This window comes from Mercenaria mercenaria, chromosome 2 (genome assembly GCF_021730395.1).
Source record: "Mercenaria mercenaria strain notata chromosome 2, MADL_Memer_1, whole genome shotgun sequence".
NCBI classification, from domain to species: domain Eukaryota; kingdom Metazoa; phylum Mollusca; class Bivalvia; order Venerida; family Veneridae; genus Mercenaria; species Mercenaria mercenaria.
This window is the reverse complement of record NC_069362.1, coordinates 24,590,345-24,606,537: the sequence shown is the minus strand read 5'-3', so window position 1 is coordinate 24,606,537 and position 16,193 is coordinate 24,590,345. Positions and strand designations below refer to the sequence as shown.

Sequence of the window (16,193 nt, the reverse complement as noted above, 5' to 3'; positions counted from 1 at the left end):
CCAGCCCCTCGCAGTCACATTTCCCCAATGTTTGTTTTTTGTTTTTGTTTTTGGACAAATCAACCTGAATTGTAACAATTTACACAGATGTTCACCCAAGGAACATTTCTGTGAAATTATTTCAAATACTGTCGGCCATGTTTTTTGACAAACAGAAAACATTAGAGCAATCTTAGAAAAGGGTCACACAAGGAACAGCTGTGTGACATTATTTTCATATCAAACCAACCCTGTAGGAGATGCTGATGAAAATTCCTTCAGCTCTAGCACCTGTATTTTTTTTGATGAATCAGAAGAACTAGATTGGAAAATGGTCACCCAAGAAGCATGTGTGAAAAACTATTTCAAAAATGGGCCGGTAGTTTTTTGAACCAACGGTTTAGAAGGAGAGCTCTGGAATGTGCAACCAAGCCAACCATTTGAACAACTTTTGGAGAGGACCAGCCACATCCATGCCATGTTCCACATTAACTTCCACCAAATGGTTTCAGAAAAGGCATTGTTGAAAGAAACATAGATTTCATTAAGGCAATCATTCTGACCAAATTTCATGAAGATCAATTGAAAAATACAGCCTCTATCGCATACACAAGGTTTTTCTTTGATTTGAACTAGTGACCTACTTTTTGACCCCAGATGCCCCATATTCAAATTCGACCTAGATTTTATCAAAGCAATCATTCTGATCAAATTTCATGAAGATCAATTGAAAAATACAGCCTCTATTGCAAACACAAGGTTTTTCTTTGATTTGACCTGGTGACCTAGTTTTTAACCCCAGATGACCCATATTCAAACCTGACCTAAACTTCATCAATGCAATCATTCTGACCAAAATTTATGAAGATCAATTGAAAAATACAGCTTCTAGTGCACACAAAATGTCCTTCTTTGATTTAACCTAGTGACCTAGTTTTTGATCCCAGCTGACCCATACTCAAATTTAACCTAGATTTCATCAAGGCAATCATTCTGACCAAATTTCATGAAAATCAATTGAAAAATACAGCCTCTATTGGATACACAACATTTTTATTTGATTTGATCTAGTGACCTATTTTTTAACTCCAGATGACCCATATTCGAACTCTATCTAGATTTCATAAAGATAATAATTTTGGTCAAATTTCATGAAGATCAATTTAAAAATACAGCCTCTGTCGCATAAAAAGGTTTTCTTTGATTTGACCTAGTGACCTACTTTTTTACCCCAAATGACCCATATTCAAACTCGACCTAGATTTCATCAAGGCAATCATTCTGACCAAATTTCATGAAGATCAATTGAAAAATACAGCCTCTATCGCATACACAAGCTAAATGTTGACAGATGACAGACGCCAGACATCAAGCAATCACAATAACTCACCTAATCATTGCTCATGTAAGCTAAAAATCAGATATTCTTGGGGCAGAGGGATGTGGACCAATGTATCGAGTAGAAATTTTGCAATACTTAAAATGACTACAAAAGGTAGATCTAAATATAAATCTCCGCATCATCCGAGTTGAGGAAAGTCAACAGCTTGCTGGAGTTATTGGGACACAGGTTTTGTCATCTGTCTTCAGAAGATGCACATTCCACCCAAGTATCATCAACCACATAACAACATCAAAACTGTATGTCTCAGTCTTGAATAGCGGATAACTAAACTACAGCAAAACAACCATTTATATTAATTTTTATCTCAGGATTTTAGAACTCCCAAATTATTTGTACTTACTTACTGTGAAATACGGTTATCAAGGAAACAAGACATACCAAGCTGGAGCAGTGACAGCCATGGTCAGTGACAAAGTTGTGGTTACTATACATAGGACAGGAAATGTGAACACGAGCATTAGGCTGCCAAAGAACCCTTTCACCACATAGTTCCAAAATCTGTTCAGATGACGGGTAAAACTTTTCCCCAGAAATCCTGAAATATAAAAAAAATCATAATGTTCAATAAAAATTAATTTTCTCGATTTGCTGGTTTTATGAAAAATGTAAACTAGAGTCAATATGATCCAAGCAAGACTACAGCCAAATAATTCCCTACCATAGTATGTCCGTTACTACAGGACCCACAAAATTGGATGTAGCCCAAAATATAACCTGCAGATCCTATTTACTGCCCCTTTTTTAAATATTGCATCCAAATAGAAGCACCTGCATATTCTTGAAATTGCTTCCATCTAAAAAACATATTTCATAAACAAATCTCCTATACTTCTAAAATCATATTAAATTCTAAAACTGAGGGACAGACAGACAAATGGATGAACAAATTTGCAAAAAGACCACAATTTTAAAGTCACACTCGCTGATAGGTTCATATAGAAGATGTAACATTCTAGCCTATGATTGGTTGTTTCTGAGTACAATTCTGAAATCAACAAATGGCAAGGTTGTTTCCCAAGTCTGTCTCCAAACACGGTTTCACAACCTCAGAGCCAGATACCTGGGTAAAGCAAGGTTACTGAATGTTCAATAAAGTAAAAGTATATTAAAGGCTTTCCAACTTTATGCATAAAGAGGGATGAATACCAGAAAACAATAATTTAATCCTGTACACTACAGAGAATAACAGAATTCATTACCAGACCAAATGTACAATCAATCTCAGATTTACTCATGCTGCTAGTATTTTCTGTCCTTATTCCTACTTTTGTACACTGGAAAGTGATACAAAAGGTACATACACACCTGTATGAACATGTCTGACTTTACTTTATACTAACCTCTATCAGGTGAACTTTCAAAGGATTTACGTGACTTCCTAACACTTTCCCACAGAGCGGACAGCCTGGATATTAATGTGTGAGTAGTAGAATTGTGGTCTGGATATAACTTCCCCTGTAGTCAGAATAATTACATGTATTCCAACGAGCTTAAAAAAACAGGGAATACAAGTTTATAAATGGTTCTCAATCACTACAACTATCACATGCTCAAAAACAACTGCTGAATTATTATTAACAACAACAGGGAACTACTTTTTGTACATTTTGTAACATTTCTGGAGTCTCACTTCATGAAATGTACCACATGATGACTAGCGGTAAACGAATATGCAAACTTTATTTTTGTTCCAATGCGGGAAAACATACACTTCCAGATCCTCAATTTCAGAAACGTATCTTGTGACACTTACACAAATGTTACATGCTCAATATAACAATGTTTCATGTGATCATGGTCAGCAACTGAAAAACAAGTTCTTTGTTCAAAATCATGCCGCTGTTTGTGTCAGTGATGAAACATAGTTTTTTGTTTCTAGTCTGTGTTGGATCAACACTGTCAAAATGTTGTGTGCACATCCACTGTGTTTGGCCTTAACTGTTCTTCATAGAGGTTACATACTTCCAAAGATACTGAGAGATAACTTTGTTCGGCCAAACTTTTCATACTACATGTATATATATTGAGAGATACTTACATCTTGCTGGAAGATTTCTTTGTTTGGCCTGAATTCATTGATGAAGAACAATGCACGTAGACTGAGTGGACTACACCATGGAATGATAACCTAAAGTAGAATATGTTATTTCTGAATGAATTACTATGACTATGTGATATTAAAATTTTTCATTGGTAGGAATAAATCTCTCACAATAATCAACAATATTTGGTTTTCACAAATTCATTGTGTCTAGGTGCATCTGTTATTTTTTTTACCATTGCTATCAGTGCATTTCTTGCATTAATAAACACGTTAACTATCCTGACCATATACAGACATGCAGAAACATTATCAAAGAATGATTTAATTACTTCTTGAGGGTGTTATATTAAAGTTGCTTACCCCAAAGAAGAAAATAGAATTCCATGTCCAGGCCCATGTTCTCTGTAGATAATTATACCATCTCCACAGTGGGTAGCGAGTGCTAGTTTTGTGATTAGTGTTCTTGTTCAAATAGTAACGTGTTCCACCCTGAAATCGAGCACGGAATTATTCTCTTATACCAAGAATGCATTCTCAAATGGCAGTAGCTTCTTTGTAAGTATTTGTCAGTCACTACTTAATTCAGCAATCTTTAAATCCAAGTCATTCAGCTGTTTGTTTTAAAGTGTCGGGACAAGACCTATCCAAGTTATTCGGCTGTTTGTTTTAAAGTGTCGGGACAAAGCCTATCCAAGTCATTCGGCTGTTTGTTTTAAAGTGTCGGGACAAAGCCTATCCAAGTCATTCGGCTGTCTGTTTTAAAGTGTCTGGACAAGACCAATCCATGTCATTCAGCTGTCTGTTTTAAAGTGTCGGGACAAGACCAATCCATGTCATTTAGCTGTCTGTTTTAAATTGTCGGGATAAGACCAATCCAAGTCATTCCGCTGTTTGTTTTGAAGTGTTGAGACAAGACCAATCCAAGTCATTCAGCTGGATGTTTTAAAGTGTTGGGACAAGACCAATCCAAGTCATTCAGCTGTCTGTTTTAAAGTGTCGGGACAAGACCAATCCAAGTCATTCAGCTGTCTGTTTTGAAGTGTCGGGACAAGACCAATCCAAGTCATTCAGCTGTCTGTTTTGAAGTGTCGGGACGGGACCAATCCAAGTCATTCAGCTGTCTGTTTTAAAGTGTCGGGACAAGACCAATCCAAGTCATTTAGCTGTCTGTTTTAAAGCGTCGGGACAAGATCAATCCAAGTCATTCAGCTGTTTGCTTTGAAGTGTTGAGACAAGACCAATCTAAGTCATTCAGCTGTCTTGATGAGTTCAATTCACATCATTTAGCTGTTTGTTTTAAAGTGTTCAAATGAACAACTTTTAGATAAGTTGGTATTTTTTATTATATATTATCTATGTTTACAAAACTACCTCTTGCCAAGCTGAAGCACAGCTGTTTAATTGTGCATGAACTTTTTTTCACATTTTTTGAAGTATACTGTGTGTACACAGAGTATACAAAATGGCAAAAGAATCATTTGGTCAGCATGTTTCATCAATGCTAATGTTACATTTTAACTTCATATGGTGGTCTTCAACTGCAGTCAGTTGTACACCTAATGGACAAGTTCACTATATACAACCCTATTTGACCCTTTGAAAATCATATATTTCCATTACTAGGTAGAAGCCATTACAATTTTGAAGTAGCAGAAGCTGAAGGTAAACTGAAATGTTTCTCTCACAAGAAAATTTAAACTATTTTTTCATTTCCAGTAGAACAAGGCTTGCTTCAATCTGCCCTAGCTAGTCTACAATACAAAGCTAAAATTAAGATGATACTTGGATTACTCAAGAATAAAATAAATGTCAAACTACACTGATTAAATGCATTTACTTGAATGACAGAAGCTGTCAAAAATCTGTGAAAAATGGGTGACATTAACAAGATGAGAAATTTCTTAGAAAACCACAAATGTCTCCAACTCAAAAGTTGAGTGCCTCTGTCTGTTGCTTTTTTTACCAATCAGGGTTTAAGATTCACAAAGAGTTTTGGATGAACAGCTGAACTAACACACAGTTCAACTTCTTTATGCCTCCCTTTAGGGACATAAATTAACAAGGTCTGCAAGAAGCAAGTCAGTGGAATCAAAAATTGACAAACTTACCCTAGACAAATGATACTCTACTTCTCTCCCCTGCTCTGCGATCATCGTCGGAACCAACATTTCCTCGCCATCTGCAACTTTCTTCACTGTTACCCAGTTTTGTGGAAACCAGATACGAACAGAAAATGTGAAAACTCTGTTTGGAATTCGCACCTGACTCAACTCGTTAAGTAAAATTGCCTCCCTCTGTTCAAAAAAGGAAAGACATTATTCTGTGTAAGAACCTCAGAATACCAAATTTATTTTGATTTGATTGCTAACAGTACACATGCAAATCTATCGAAATACTCAATGAAAATACATAATTATTGTAAAAGTGGCTGCAACAGACTATATCAATTAAAGAAATAAATTGTTTGTAGTTTTTTTTAGTTATTTACGCCACAACTCTTAACCCTTATCATGCTGGACACGAATGATTATACTTTTGCGACCAGTGTAGATCATGACCAGCCTGCACATCCATGCAGTCTGATCATGATCTGCACTGTTTGCCATTCAGTCAGTATCTTTGCGGTAAGCACCTCTTTTAACAGTTAATGATACTGTCCAAATTAAAAGAAGGACAAATTCATCATAGAAGTTTAGCAGGGTAAGGGTTAAAAGGAAGAAGCAAATAACACCTCAGAGCGACACTGATACGTTAGAACACTTAGAACAAAAATTAAACACAATGTCAACAATTTGTTTTATTTTGTTACAATGAGTTTTCCAACTGCTTTTTTATTTTAAGCAGCTTGAAACCATTTAAAGCATTTGCAGATTACTGCTAGCTAAAGAACAATAATAGGAAGTATACAATGTGCAATGAATGTGCCATTGAACAGTAATTTGACAAGATTTATCAATTAAACCATATACCTCTTTGATAAAGTTAAGGTCCCTGCGAAGAAAGTAAACGGTTTGTTGTAAATCTTCATTATCACACAAAGTGATTGCTTCATCTGACCACAGGTTCTGCTCTATGAACTCTCGCTACATAAAAAATATACAAGTAAATTCATGACACATTGCACTATTGTCAAAGATTCCTGAATCAAACCTTGTTTGTTTTGTTTGGTATTACACCATATTTCAGTATTTCAGAGATATACTGCAGTCTGTTAACCTAACGAGCATTCCTGGATTTCTTACTAGTATTCTTCTGTTCTGTGCAAGTAACTCACAACTTCCCCACATGAATCAGAGACGGAAGATAAATAAACTTAGACACAATGTCCTCAGCCAATCATCACAGAGAACACATGTCACACTCGAATTTCAACCCTACGAGCTCCTGATTAGAAATCTTATACTGTTTGAGTTTACAGAGCCGGCATGAATGTATCAGATCCAGTTGTATGTTGACAGATGCAAGTTAAAACAACATTCAGCAAACTTTTATGCAGCAACAAAAACGCGACAACTTCTACTATTCAAGTATTAGCAGACAAGTGCTGATTCAATGCAATTTATTACAAAGAAAGTCATATCAAAATGTACAACTAATCAAGTAATTATACTTTAAAGCACTGAAGATAAAATTATATGCACTTAAATTGAAGTTAAAGTAACACCATCTTACCTCAAAAGCTACCAGCTGTTCCTCTACCCACGGTTCTATTCTGGACTTCACCGTGTACTTTCTCTTCAAGTGAGCCAGCAACTGTTAACAGTATATATAAAATCGCAAGTTGTAATTGCTTAACCACCACATCAGTACAATTCATACCACATATTTAACTTATCTACTAGCCAGGGATTTAAAACACTGTACTTTGACTGTCAGCCATGTCATGATTATTTCCAAACTAAAACCCTGCTTGTGGGTGAAACTTTGCCTATAACTTACTCAGCTATCAACAGAATGCAAAATGCAAGAAGAAATAACTGTAGTCTTCCTGCACCAACAAGATGTGCAATCCTCCTTGTCAGCTTTTTTTGTGTAAAACTGAAGCACTCTCAAAATTTGCCAATATTTGTACTTTGTGATAGTAGCCTTTGTAATAAACTAACTGATATACGAATTAGTGTGAAAGCTGGAACGATAAGTAAGGAGCTGAAATGATTAATCCTTATTTTGCTGAACACAATTAACTGATTCTGCCTTTGCGACCATTGTAATCATCTGTGCAGTCTGATCATGATCTGCACTGTTTACCATTCAGTCAGTAACTTTTTGGTATGCACCCCTTTTAAAAGTTAATGGTACTGTCCAAACTGAAAGGTGGACAAGTTCATTATAGAAATTTAGTAGGGTAAGGATTAACAGAATCAACCTACTAAAGATTTCCCTTCTCTTGTTATTCCTTAACATCAGATACATAATTTTGTAAATGAAGAAATTGTAAGGATATGAAGGTTTACAAGAATGATCACAGTGATTCACATTAACATTCACAAATAACATAACCTACTGGAAAAATACTGTATTGACCAGAAGTAAAAGTCCTCCATCAGGAGCATTTGGATCTGTTGCAATAAAACCTTGTTTTCCGAAAAACAACCTACAATGAAGCACCTGCATATTCTCCAAACAACTTAACATTTATAAACCATGTTTCATGACAAAAGTCTCTTGCACTTTTTTTCGATGTAGGATCTACTTCTTTTTTATTGACAGATGAACTGACAAATGGATGAAAAGATGGACAAATAGACAAAACAAGAGCTGTCTAATGACAGTGCACTTGGCTACCTGAAGCCCTCCCACCTAAATACTAGCTTACATACAAAAGCTATAGCAAAATTTTCTAAGTTGAAATAGAGGCATAATTTTGCCAAAATGTAAGCTAAAGCTATGAAACTTGCCATGCGAAGTCATCCCATGAAGCCAAAGATGTTAGAAGAACCTGAAAACTTTTGGTGTAGTATTTCTGACTTACGACTGGCAAACCATTAAATAAGTGTATATTTTTTTTATTTTTTTTTGTTGGGTTTAACGTCAAACCGACACAATTTTAGGTCATACAGGGACTCCAGCTTTGATGGTGAAGAAAGACCCCAGGTGCCCCTCCATGCATTATTTCATCACGAGCGGGCATCTGGGTAGAACCACCGACCTTCAGTAAGCCAGCTGGATGGCTTCCTGACATGAAGAATTCAATGCCCCAAGTGAGGCTCGAACCCACATCGATGAGGGGCAAGTGATTTGAAGTCAGTGACCTTAATCGGCCACGGAGGCCCCAAGTAAGTGTATAGAACAACTTATTAATTTTAAAAAGAAAACATCATACCTCTGTTTTATGGTGCTGCATTTTATCATTAAGGTTAGAAGTTGCTCTTTTCATACATATCACAGACTTTGCTTGGTAAACTAATAAAGCACCTGAAAGCAAAAAAGACAGCTTGAAACCATCATTATAACCCTTGGCTCACATGTAAAATCTACAAAATTTCAACTTCAATCCAACTTTCCTCCCCAAACTATAAACAGAGGAACATGTAAAACCTGTCACAATTACAACTCACACACTAATTACTTTCATCAAGCTTTAGGACAATCAAAGGTATTTGCCTCCAGGCTAACATCAAATTATCATTCTTTCCAAATCTAATGCCTGGGAAGAATAACCAATCATGGAGCAATATGCAGCAAGTCTGTAATTTTGCTCTATGTTTAAAGTTCAACAAAATTTCTTGTACATGTTTCATTTTTCCTCACAATTTCACATGTGACTTGCACGTTATGATGACTTTCTATATATCATACAAATTCATGCTAATTTGAAAATAAATATTGCTAAACAATAAGTGTTTGTAAAACATGCATGCCTCCCTTTGATGGCCTCCCATGACACTATGACCTTTGTCCTTTGACCAACTGACCGCAAAAACAATAAAGGTTATCTACTGACCACAGGCAATCATTCTAAATTCTAAGAAGTTTGACACATTCAGGCCAAAGCATTCTTCAGTTATAGATAAGAAACCAATGGTCGACAAACAGACAGGCTTTAACACAAACACTAGTGTTCTTCAGTTTTATAAGGAAACTGATTTTCCGGTCAAGGTCACCAGTCACCATGACCTTGTCTATGACCTTTAAACAACTGACCTCAAAATCAATAGGGGTCATCTGTCAAACAAACTGGACTTTCATTTGCATTCTTCAGTAATAGCACACTGTGACCCCAAAAACAATACGGGTCATTTACTGACAACAGGTTATCATCCTTTGAAGTCTTTTACTTGTAGGCCTAAGTGTTCTTCAATTAGTGATAGGAAACTATTTTTAGTCTCAAGGTCACTCTGACCTTGACCTATGACCTACCAATCCAAAAGACAATAGGCTTCATCTACTGACAAAAGGCAACCATCCTATGAAGTTTAATGCCTTTAGGCCAAAGCATTTTTCAGTTATTGCTCCGAAACCGTTTTCAGTCTCCAAGTGTATGTGACCTTGACCTTTGACCTACTGACCCTAAAACTTTAGAGGACCTCTTTGTTTGTTTTGGGTTTAACGCCGTTTTTCAACAGTATTTCAGTCATGTAACGGCGGGCAGTTAACCTAACCAGTATTCCTGGATTCTGTACCAGTACAAACCTATTCTCCGCAAGTAACTGCCAACTTCCCCACATGAATCAGAGGTGGAGGACTAATGATTTCAGACACAATGTCGTTTATCAAATAGTCACGGAGAACATACGCCCCACCCGAGGTTCGAACTCGCGACCCCGAGATCCGTAGACCAATGCTCTTACCTACTGAGCTAAGCGGGCGGGCTTAGAGGACCTCTAATGATCATAGGCAATCATCCTATGAAGTTTCACAGATTCTTACTTATCAATCTCAAACGGACAGACGGATGGTCACTTGAAAACTATATGAAATCCTGCTGAAGGGCACAAAAAAAAAACTTTCAATATGACTGTTTATATGAACGATTTAAATCTTTCATCAGTTTCAACATTTTTTAAATAAATCTTGAGAGGAAGCCCTTAAAATCACTATTATACATCTAAACAATCACACAGAAAACAATCTGTGAACGAATTAATTTAAACAATACCAATTCCATGTTCTATAGTCTCTAGCTCTGCATTATTGAGTATTGCTTTATATATCCTCTGTAAATATTCCTCCTTGACAGCTTCATTCACTCTCTGAAACAGTAAACAAGAAAATATACTGGCAGATTCATTTACCCTCTGACACAGTAACTTAAGTAGGAAACATATTCCCTGAAATACTATTCAATTTGAAAAAATATAAAATACAATACACTGAACAAGTGAAGAGGTCAATTGTTAGTGAAATAATACTGATAAATAAAGTGCGTAACAGACTGGACTCTGCATGTTATACTTCATCATGCTTAATATTTGTGTAAGGTTTCATTAGGATTCCTTGAATTGTTTAAAAGTAACAGCCAAGATATTATGTTTCTGCCAAATGGACAAACACCAATACAAACAGTACGATTACTGTATACCTCCCTTTACAAGCATAAAAATAAGTAAATTATATATGTAGGTACTCCTAATAATATGCTTTACTACGGTTCCATCTGAAATACTTCCAAGGAGACTACATTCTCCATTATGTTGCTAGAATTTTTTTTTTTTTTTTTTTTTTTTTGGATTTAACGTCGCACCGACACATGATAGGTCATATGGCAACTTTCCAGCTTTAATGGTGGAGGAAGACCCCAGGTGCCCCTCCGTGCATTATTTCATCACGAGCGGGCACACGGGTAGAACCACCGACCTTCCGTAAGCCAGCTGGATGGCTTCCTCACATGAAGAATTCAACGCCCCGAGTGAGGCTCGAACTCACATCGATGAGGGGCAAGTGATTTGAAGTCAGCGACCTTAATCACTCGGCCATGGAGGCCCTCTTTAACATTCACACCAGAAAGACGGTTAACACTTTAACATATTCACTCTTGGGAATATATGCAAATGATAGTTTCTGGTTATGTTTGATTTTAAATAAGTAGCTCAATGATTTCAAAAAGAAGTATTTTCATACACAAATATACCAAATTCTAAAAAGTTTGTGTAAGCCAATGTTAAGGTTTTAACTCTTTAATGTAAGCCGCAAAAGCATTTTCTACTTACCTCTGAAATCTGTTCATTTGAAAGACCTTGACCTTTGAGGTTAACAATCAATTTCTGTCTATAGGCAACATACCAACCCCTGGCTTCCCTCTCCAGGATGTTACTGAGCACAGGCAGACAGTTGTTGATCAGATCTGTAATATATGACTTAATATATACCTTACTATACACTGCAACAAAATTACTTTGGCTAGGATCCTGTACCCAGGCCAATAACTTGAAATGGGCACAATAACTGATTACTGGACAACCATGAATGTGTGGCACCATTGTTTGACATCATTTTTCTCTGCGTTGTTGTTTAAAAATTCTTTCAATTGGTGTTTTAAACGATTAAATGATTCAAACATTCTAGTACTTCAAAGTGTGTTTAAGTATGTAATAAACACTCATTAAAATCAACTGCCTGATGTGGTTACTAGCACTCCTAAGCCTATACTGGCACACACGCTACACCTTTGTGAAAATATACGTTTAATTGCGCTAATAACCACTCAAAGCACACCATTACTGATTAACTAGAAGGTGCTTTTGTCACAAAAAAATATGTCTCTCCCTCCCTGCTATGTATACCTTTAGCTCTGGCGGCCATTTTGTGCTCTATTTTATTTACTTTTTTTTTTTGGAAGTTTTTTTTTTTAAATTATACAAGCAGCTTATGAGGAGAGGCATAGACAAGATTTTGTGACTACCTGGACAGATAGATGTGGAGACATACAAAGGGTCATAACTTTGACGAATATTGGCCCTCCCCATCTCTATTTGTAAGTACACATCATAACAGAGCAACTATAATAGTGTCTAAGTCTTTAATTGCAAATTTTATGTTGATTGTACTTTTATAAGCATTCTCACAGTCAGTAAGTAATCACTGAGATATGATCTATTTAAACATCAATAAAGAACAATATAGTTGATAAATACCTTGTTGTTTTGGCTAGGACGACTTTTAAACAATTTTATTTTGTTAAATATTTGCCATCTATATAACTGTAAAGCTTTCCTAACCCTAGTGTTTTATAGCATACTGTAATATCATCAGTAATTACCAATTAGACCAATTATCTATTACATTCGAAATAGCCCAAAGTGTGATATATGCCACTTGATCTAACTGGCTTCCTCAGTAAGAACAAGAAAATTCAATGTTTAAACAGTGTTTTTAAAAAGTGCTGTATGAAATCAGTATGGAGATATAAAATCTTTGTAATAGTTTCTACATAAATTAAAGCTGTTTTTAGTAACATGACAAGTAGATAAGACATTCAACTTGCATTACACCAAGATTTCCTCCGCAAAATGTCTAACTTTCAAGTTATTCAATATTTGATACAAATGCTTTTCTGACAAAGGTATTATGCAATTTTCTATCTGAATGATAGTTCAGCGAGTAAATATGCAAGAAAGTATTATGGAAGTGTGAGTATAGATAGATATATAAATCAATCAATACCGAGGCAGACTGGAAATATCTGTTTCATGTTCATGTAACAATGATCTTGGCAGCAATAGTCTTCAACAGCTTAATCTCTTCAAAATGATAGTAAAATCATATGCATCCTACTTTATGCCAACAAAGTTGATGGAAATTTGAAAATAAATGTTATGTAAGTTGTTTTGGCTGTCAATTTACCTCTGAATTCCTCACTTTTATTAACCTGGATCCAGTTGTTTGAAACTTAACCAGTTGTTAAACTAACTGGTGGTTAAATTTTGATTCAAACTTTAAGTTTTGGTGGGAAACATTAGTTTAATGTTTTAAATTTACAGTAAAGACTTTTCAATGTTCATAATCCTGAACTCAAAATTTGTAAGTCATAATGCTGAAATTTAACCCTTTAAGTTAAGTGACCATTAGCTTAATCACCTGTTAAAATTTCGAACAACTGGGCCCTGTTCTCCAAAAGTAACTGACAACTTCAACACTTGTATCAGATGTGGAGGACTAATGACCCTGGACACTTTGTCTTCAGTCAATCTGTACACTGAACAATGAGTCAAACTGTCTTCTGTAACACTGAGTCAAACTGTCTTCTGTAACACTGAGCTACACTGTGTTCTGCCAACCAGCACATCAAACAAGGAGCTGTACAAGACCCCGCCCAACAAAACCCCCTGATGATATTACATATTTCCAGCAAAACCCCTCACATACTTTAACAGAATAACCACAATTTAGCAAACACTTCATAAAACATTTGTATATTTCAGCGTTAAAAAAAATCTTTTAAATTTATTAAATTCATGAAAGGTTTTGTTATGGAGCGGTTTTGTTCTATATAGAACAGTGTCACCATGATCTGGATCCATGACCAGAAGTTCTGTGTACAACCTATTGCACTAACTTAATGGTTATGAATTCTAAGATAATCTCTTGTACTGAAAGCAAGTCAGAAATACTGCACAGAAGATGAGAAGAAAATAAACAGTTTATCAATACAATATCCTATCCTTTTCCACTTAATTCTGATATGGAGCCAGCAAGCATGCTTATATAACTTCATTCAGCAAATTTCAAGTTGATGTACATTGTACATGTCTTACCTTTATTGAATAATCTCAGATCTATGTCCATGCCTTTAGGTGTCTGGTATATATATGGAACAGATGGTGGACGTAACTGTTGACTCTGAAAACAAAAGTTAACACAAAGACATAACAAAAGCCTCAAATAAATAAGACAAACTAAAACTGTTTGTTAAAAACATATGATGGCCTGTCATAGGTAACTCTGAATACAGACATACGGACAAGGGTATATGCAAGTGCAACAAAAAACTTTGAGGAACATATCAAAAACCAGAGATATCTAGCATGCTGTGAAGTCATCTCATGATGCTAAAAGTTTTGTGTGGAGTATGAAAGCATTTTGCACAGGTTTTTTGAGAAAAATGCTTACATGCAAAACTTTTATTAAGATTTGTACTGCAGTTTTAAAGATTTAATCATCTGTCAGCATCCAACATATTCATCTAACAAGAGGACCATGATGGTCCTGAATCGCTCACCTCTTCCCACATGACCCAGTTTTGAGTATGACGTCGTTTTTTCTATTATTTGACATAGTGACCTAGGTTTTGAGCTCATGTGACCCAGTTTTGAACTTGACCTAGATATTATCAAGATAAAAATTCTGACCAATTTTCATGAAGATCCATTGAAAATATGGTCTCTAGAGAGGTCACAGGGTTTTTCTATTATTTGACCTATTGACCTAGTTTTCGAAGGTACGTGACCCTGTTTTGAACTTTACCTAGATATCATCAAGGTGAACATTCGCACTAATTTTCATGAAGATCTCATGAAAAATATGGCCTCTAGAGAGGTCACAAGGTTTTTCTATTTTTATACCTACTGGCCTAGTTTTTGACCGCATGTGACCCAGTTTCAAAATGGACCTAGATATCATCAAGGTGAACATTCAGATCAATTTTCATGAAGATCCATTGAAAAATATGGCCTCTAGAGAAGTCAAAAGATTTTAATAATTTTAGACCTACTGACCTAGTTTATGACCGCAGTTGACCCAGTTTCAAACTTGACCTAGATATCATCAAGATGAACATTCAGATCAACTTTCATACAGATCCCATGAAAAGTATGGCCTCTAGAGAGGTCACAAGGTTTTTTTATTATTTGACCTACTGACCTAGTTTTTTAAGGCACGTAACTCAGTTTCAAATTCGACCTAGACATCATCAAGGTGAACATTCTGACCAATTTTTATGGAGATCCATTCACAAGTATGGCCTCTAGAGAGGTCACAAGTTTTTTCTATTTTTAGACCTACTGACCTAGTTTTTGACCGGACATGACCCTGTTTCGAACTTGACCTAGATATCATCAAGATGAACATTCAGACCAATTTTCATACAGATCCCATGAAAAATATGGCCTTTAGAGAGGTCAAAAGGTTTTTCTATTATTTGACCTACTGACCTAGTTTTTGAAGGCACGTGACCCAATTTCGAACTTGACCTAGATATCATCAAGGTGAACATTCAGACCAACTTTCATACAGATCCCATAAAAAATATGGCCTCTAGAGAGGTCACAAGGTTTTTCTATTATTTGACCTACTGACCTAGTTTTTGATGGTACGTGACCCACTTTCAAACTTGACCTAGATATCATCAAGGTGAACATTCTGACCAATTTTCATGAAGATCTCATGAAATATATGGCCTCTAGAGAGGTCACAAGGTTTTTCTATTTTTAGACCTACTGACCTAGTTTTTGACCGCATGTGATCCAGTTTCGAACTTGACCTAGATATCATCAAGACGAACATTCAAACCAACTTTCATACAGATCCCATGAAAAATATGGCCTTTAGAGAGGTCACAAGGTTTTTCTATTATTTGACCTACTGACCTAGTTTTTGACGGCACATGACCCAATTTCAAACTTGACCTAGATATCATCAAGGTGAACGTTCTGACCAATTTTCATGAAGATCTTGTGAAATATATGGCCTCTAGAGAGGTCACAAGGTTTTTCTATTTTTAGATCTACTGACCTAGTTTTTGAAGGCATGTGACCCAGTTTCAAACTTGACCTAGATATCATCAAGGTGAACATTCTGACCAACTTTCATAAAGGTCCCATGAAAAAT

At 35.8% G+C, this 16,193-nt stretch overlaps 1 protein-coding gene across 2 annotated transcripts in view; it reads right to left on the bottom strand.

The window, feature by feature from the left end:
- LOC123563530 (uncharacterized) overlaps positions 1-16,193 on the bottom strand; it is a 234,387-nt gene that overhangs the window by 166,426 nt on the left and 51,768 nt on the right. For both annotated transcript variants that reach the window (XR_008368906.1, XM_045356374.2), the window contains exons 10-20: positions 14,123-14,207; positions 11,579-11,712; positions 10,528-10,621; positions 8,752-8,843; positions 7,101-7,181; positions 6,398-6,511; positions 5,537-5,722; positions 3,789-3,917; positions 3,423-3,512; positions 2,725-2,839; positions 1,763-1,919 (exon numbers count right to left, since the gene is read on the bottom strand). Coding sequence is in view for 1 of the 2 variants with exons in the window: in XM_045356374.2 (XP_045212309.2) it covers positions 1,763-1,919; positions 2,725-2,839; positions 3,423-3,512; positions 3,789-3,917; positions 5,537-5,722; positions 6,398-6,511; positions 7,101-7,181; positions 8,752-8,843; positions 10,528-10,621; positions 11,579-11,712; positions 14,123-14,207 (1,277 nt within the window). In the remaining variant the exon portion in view is untranslated. The remainder of the gene's footprint in view (positions 1-1,762; positions 1,920-2,724; positions 2,840-3,422; positions 3,513-3,788; positions 3,918-5,536; positions 5,723-6,397; positions 6,512-7,100; positions 7,182-8,751; positions 8,844-10,527; positions 10,622-11,578; positions 11,713-14,122; positions 14,208-16,193) is intronic.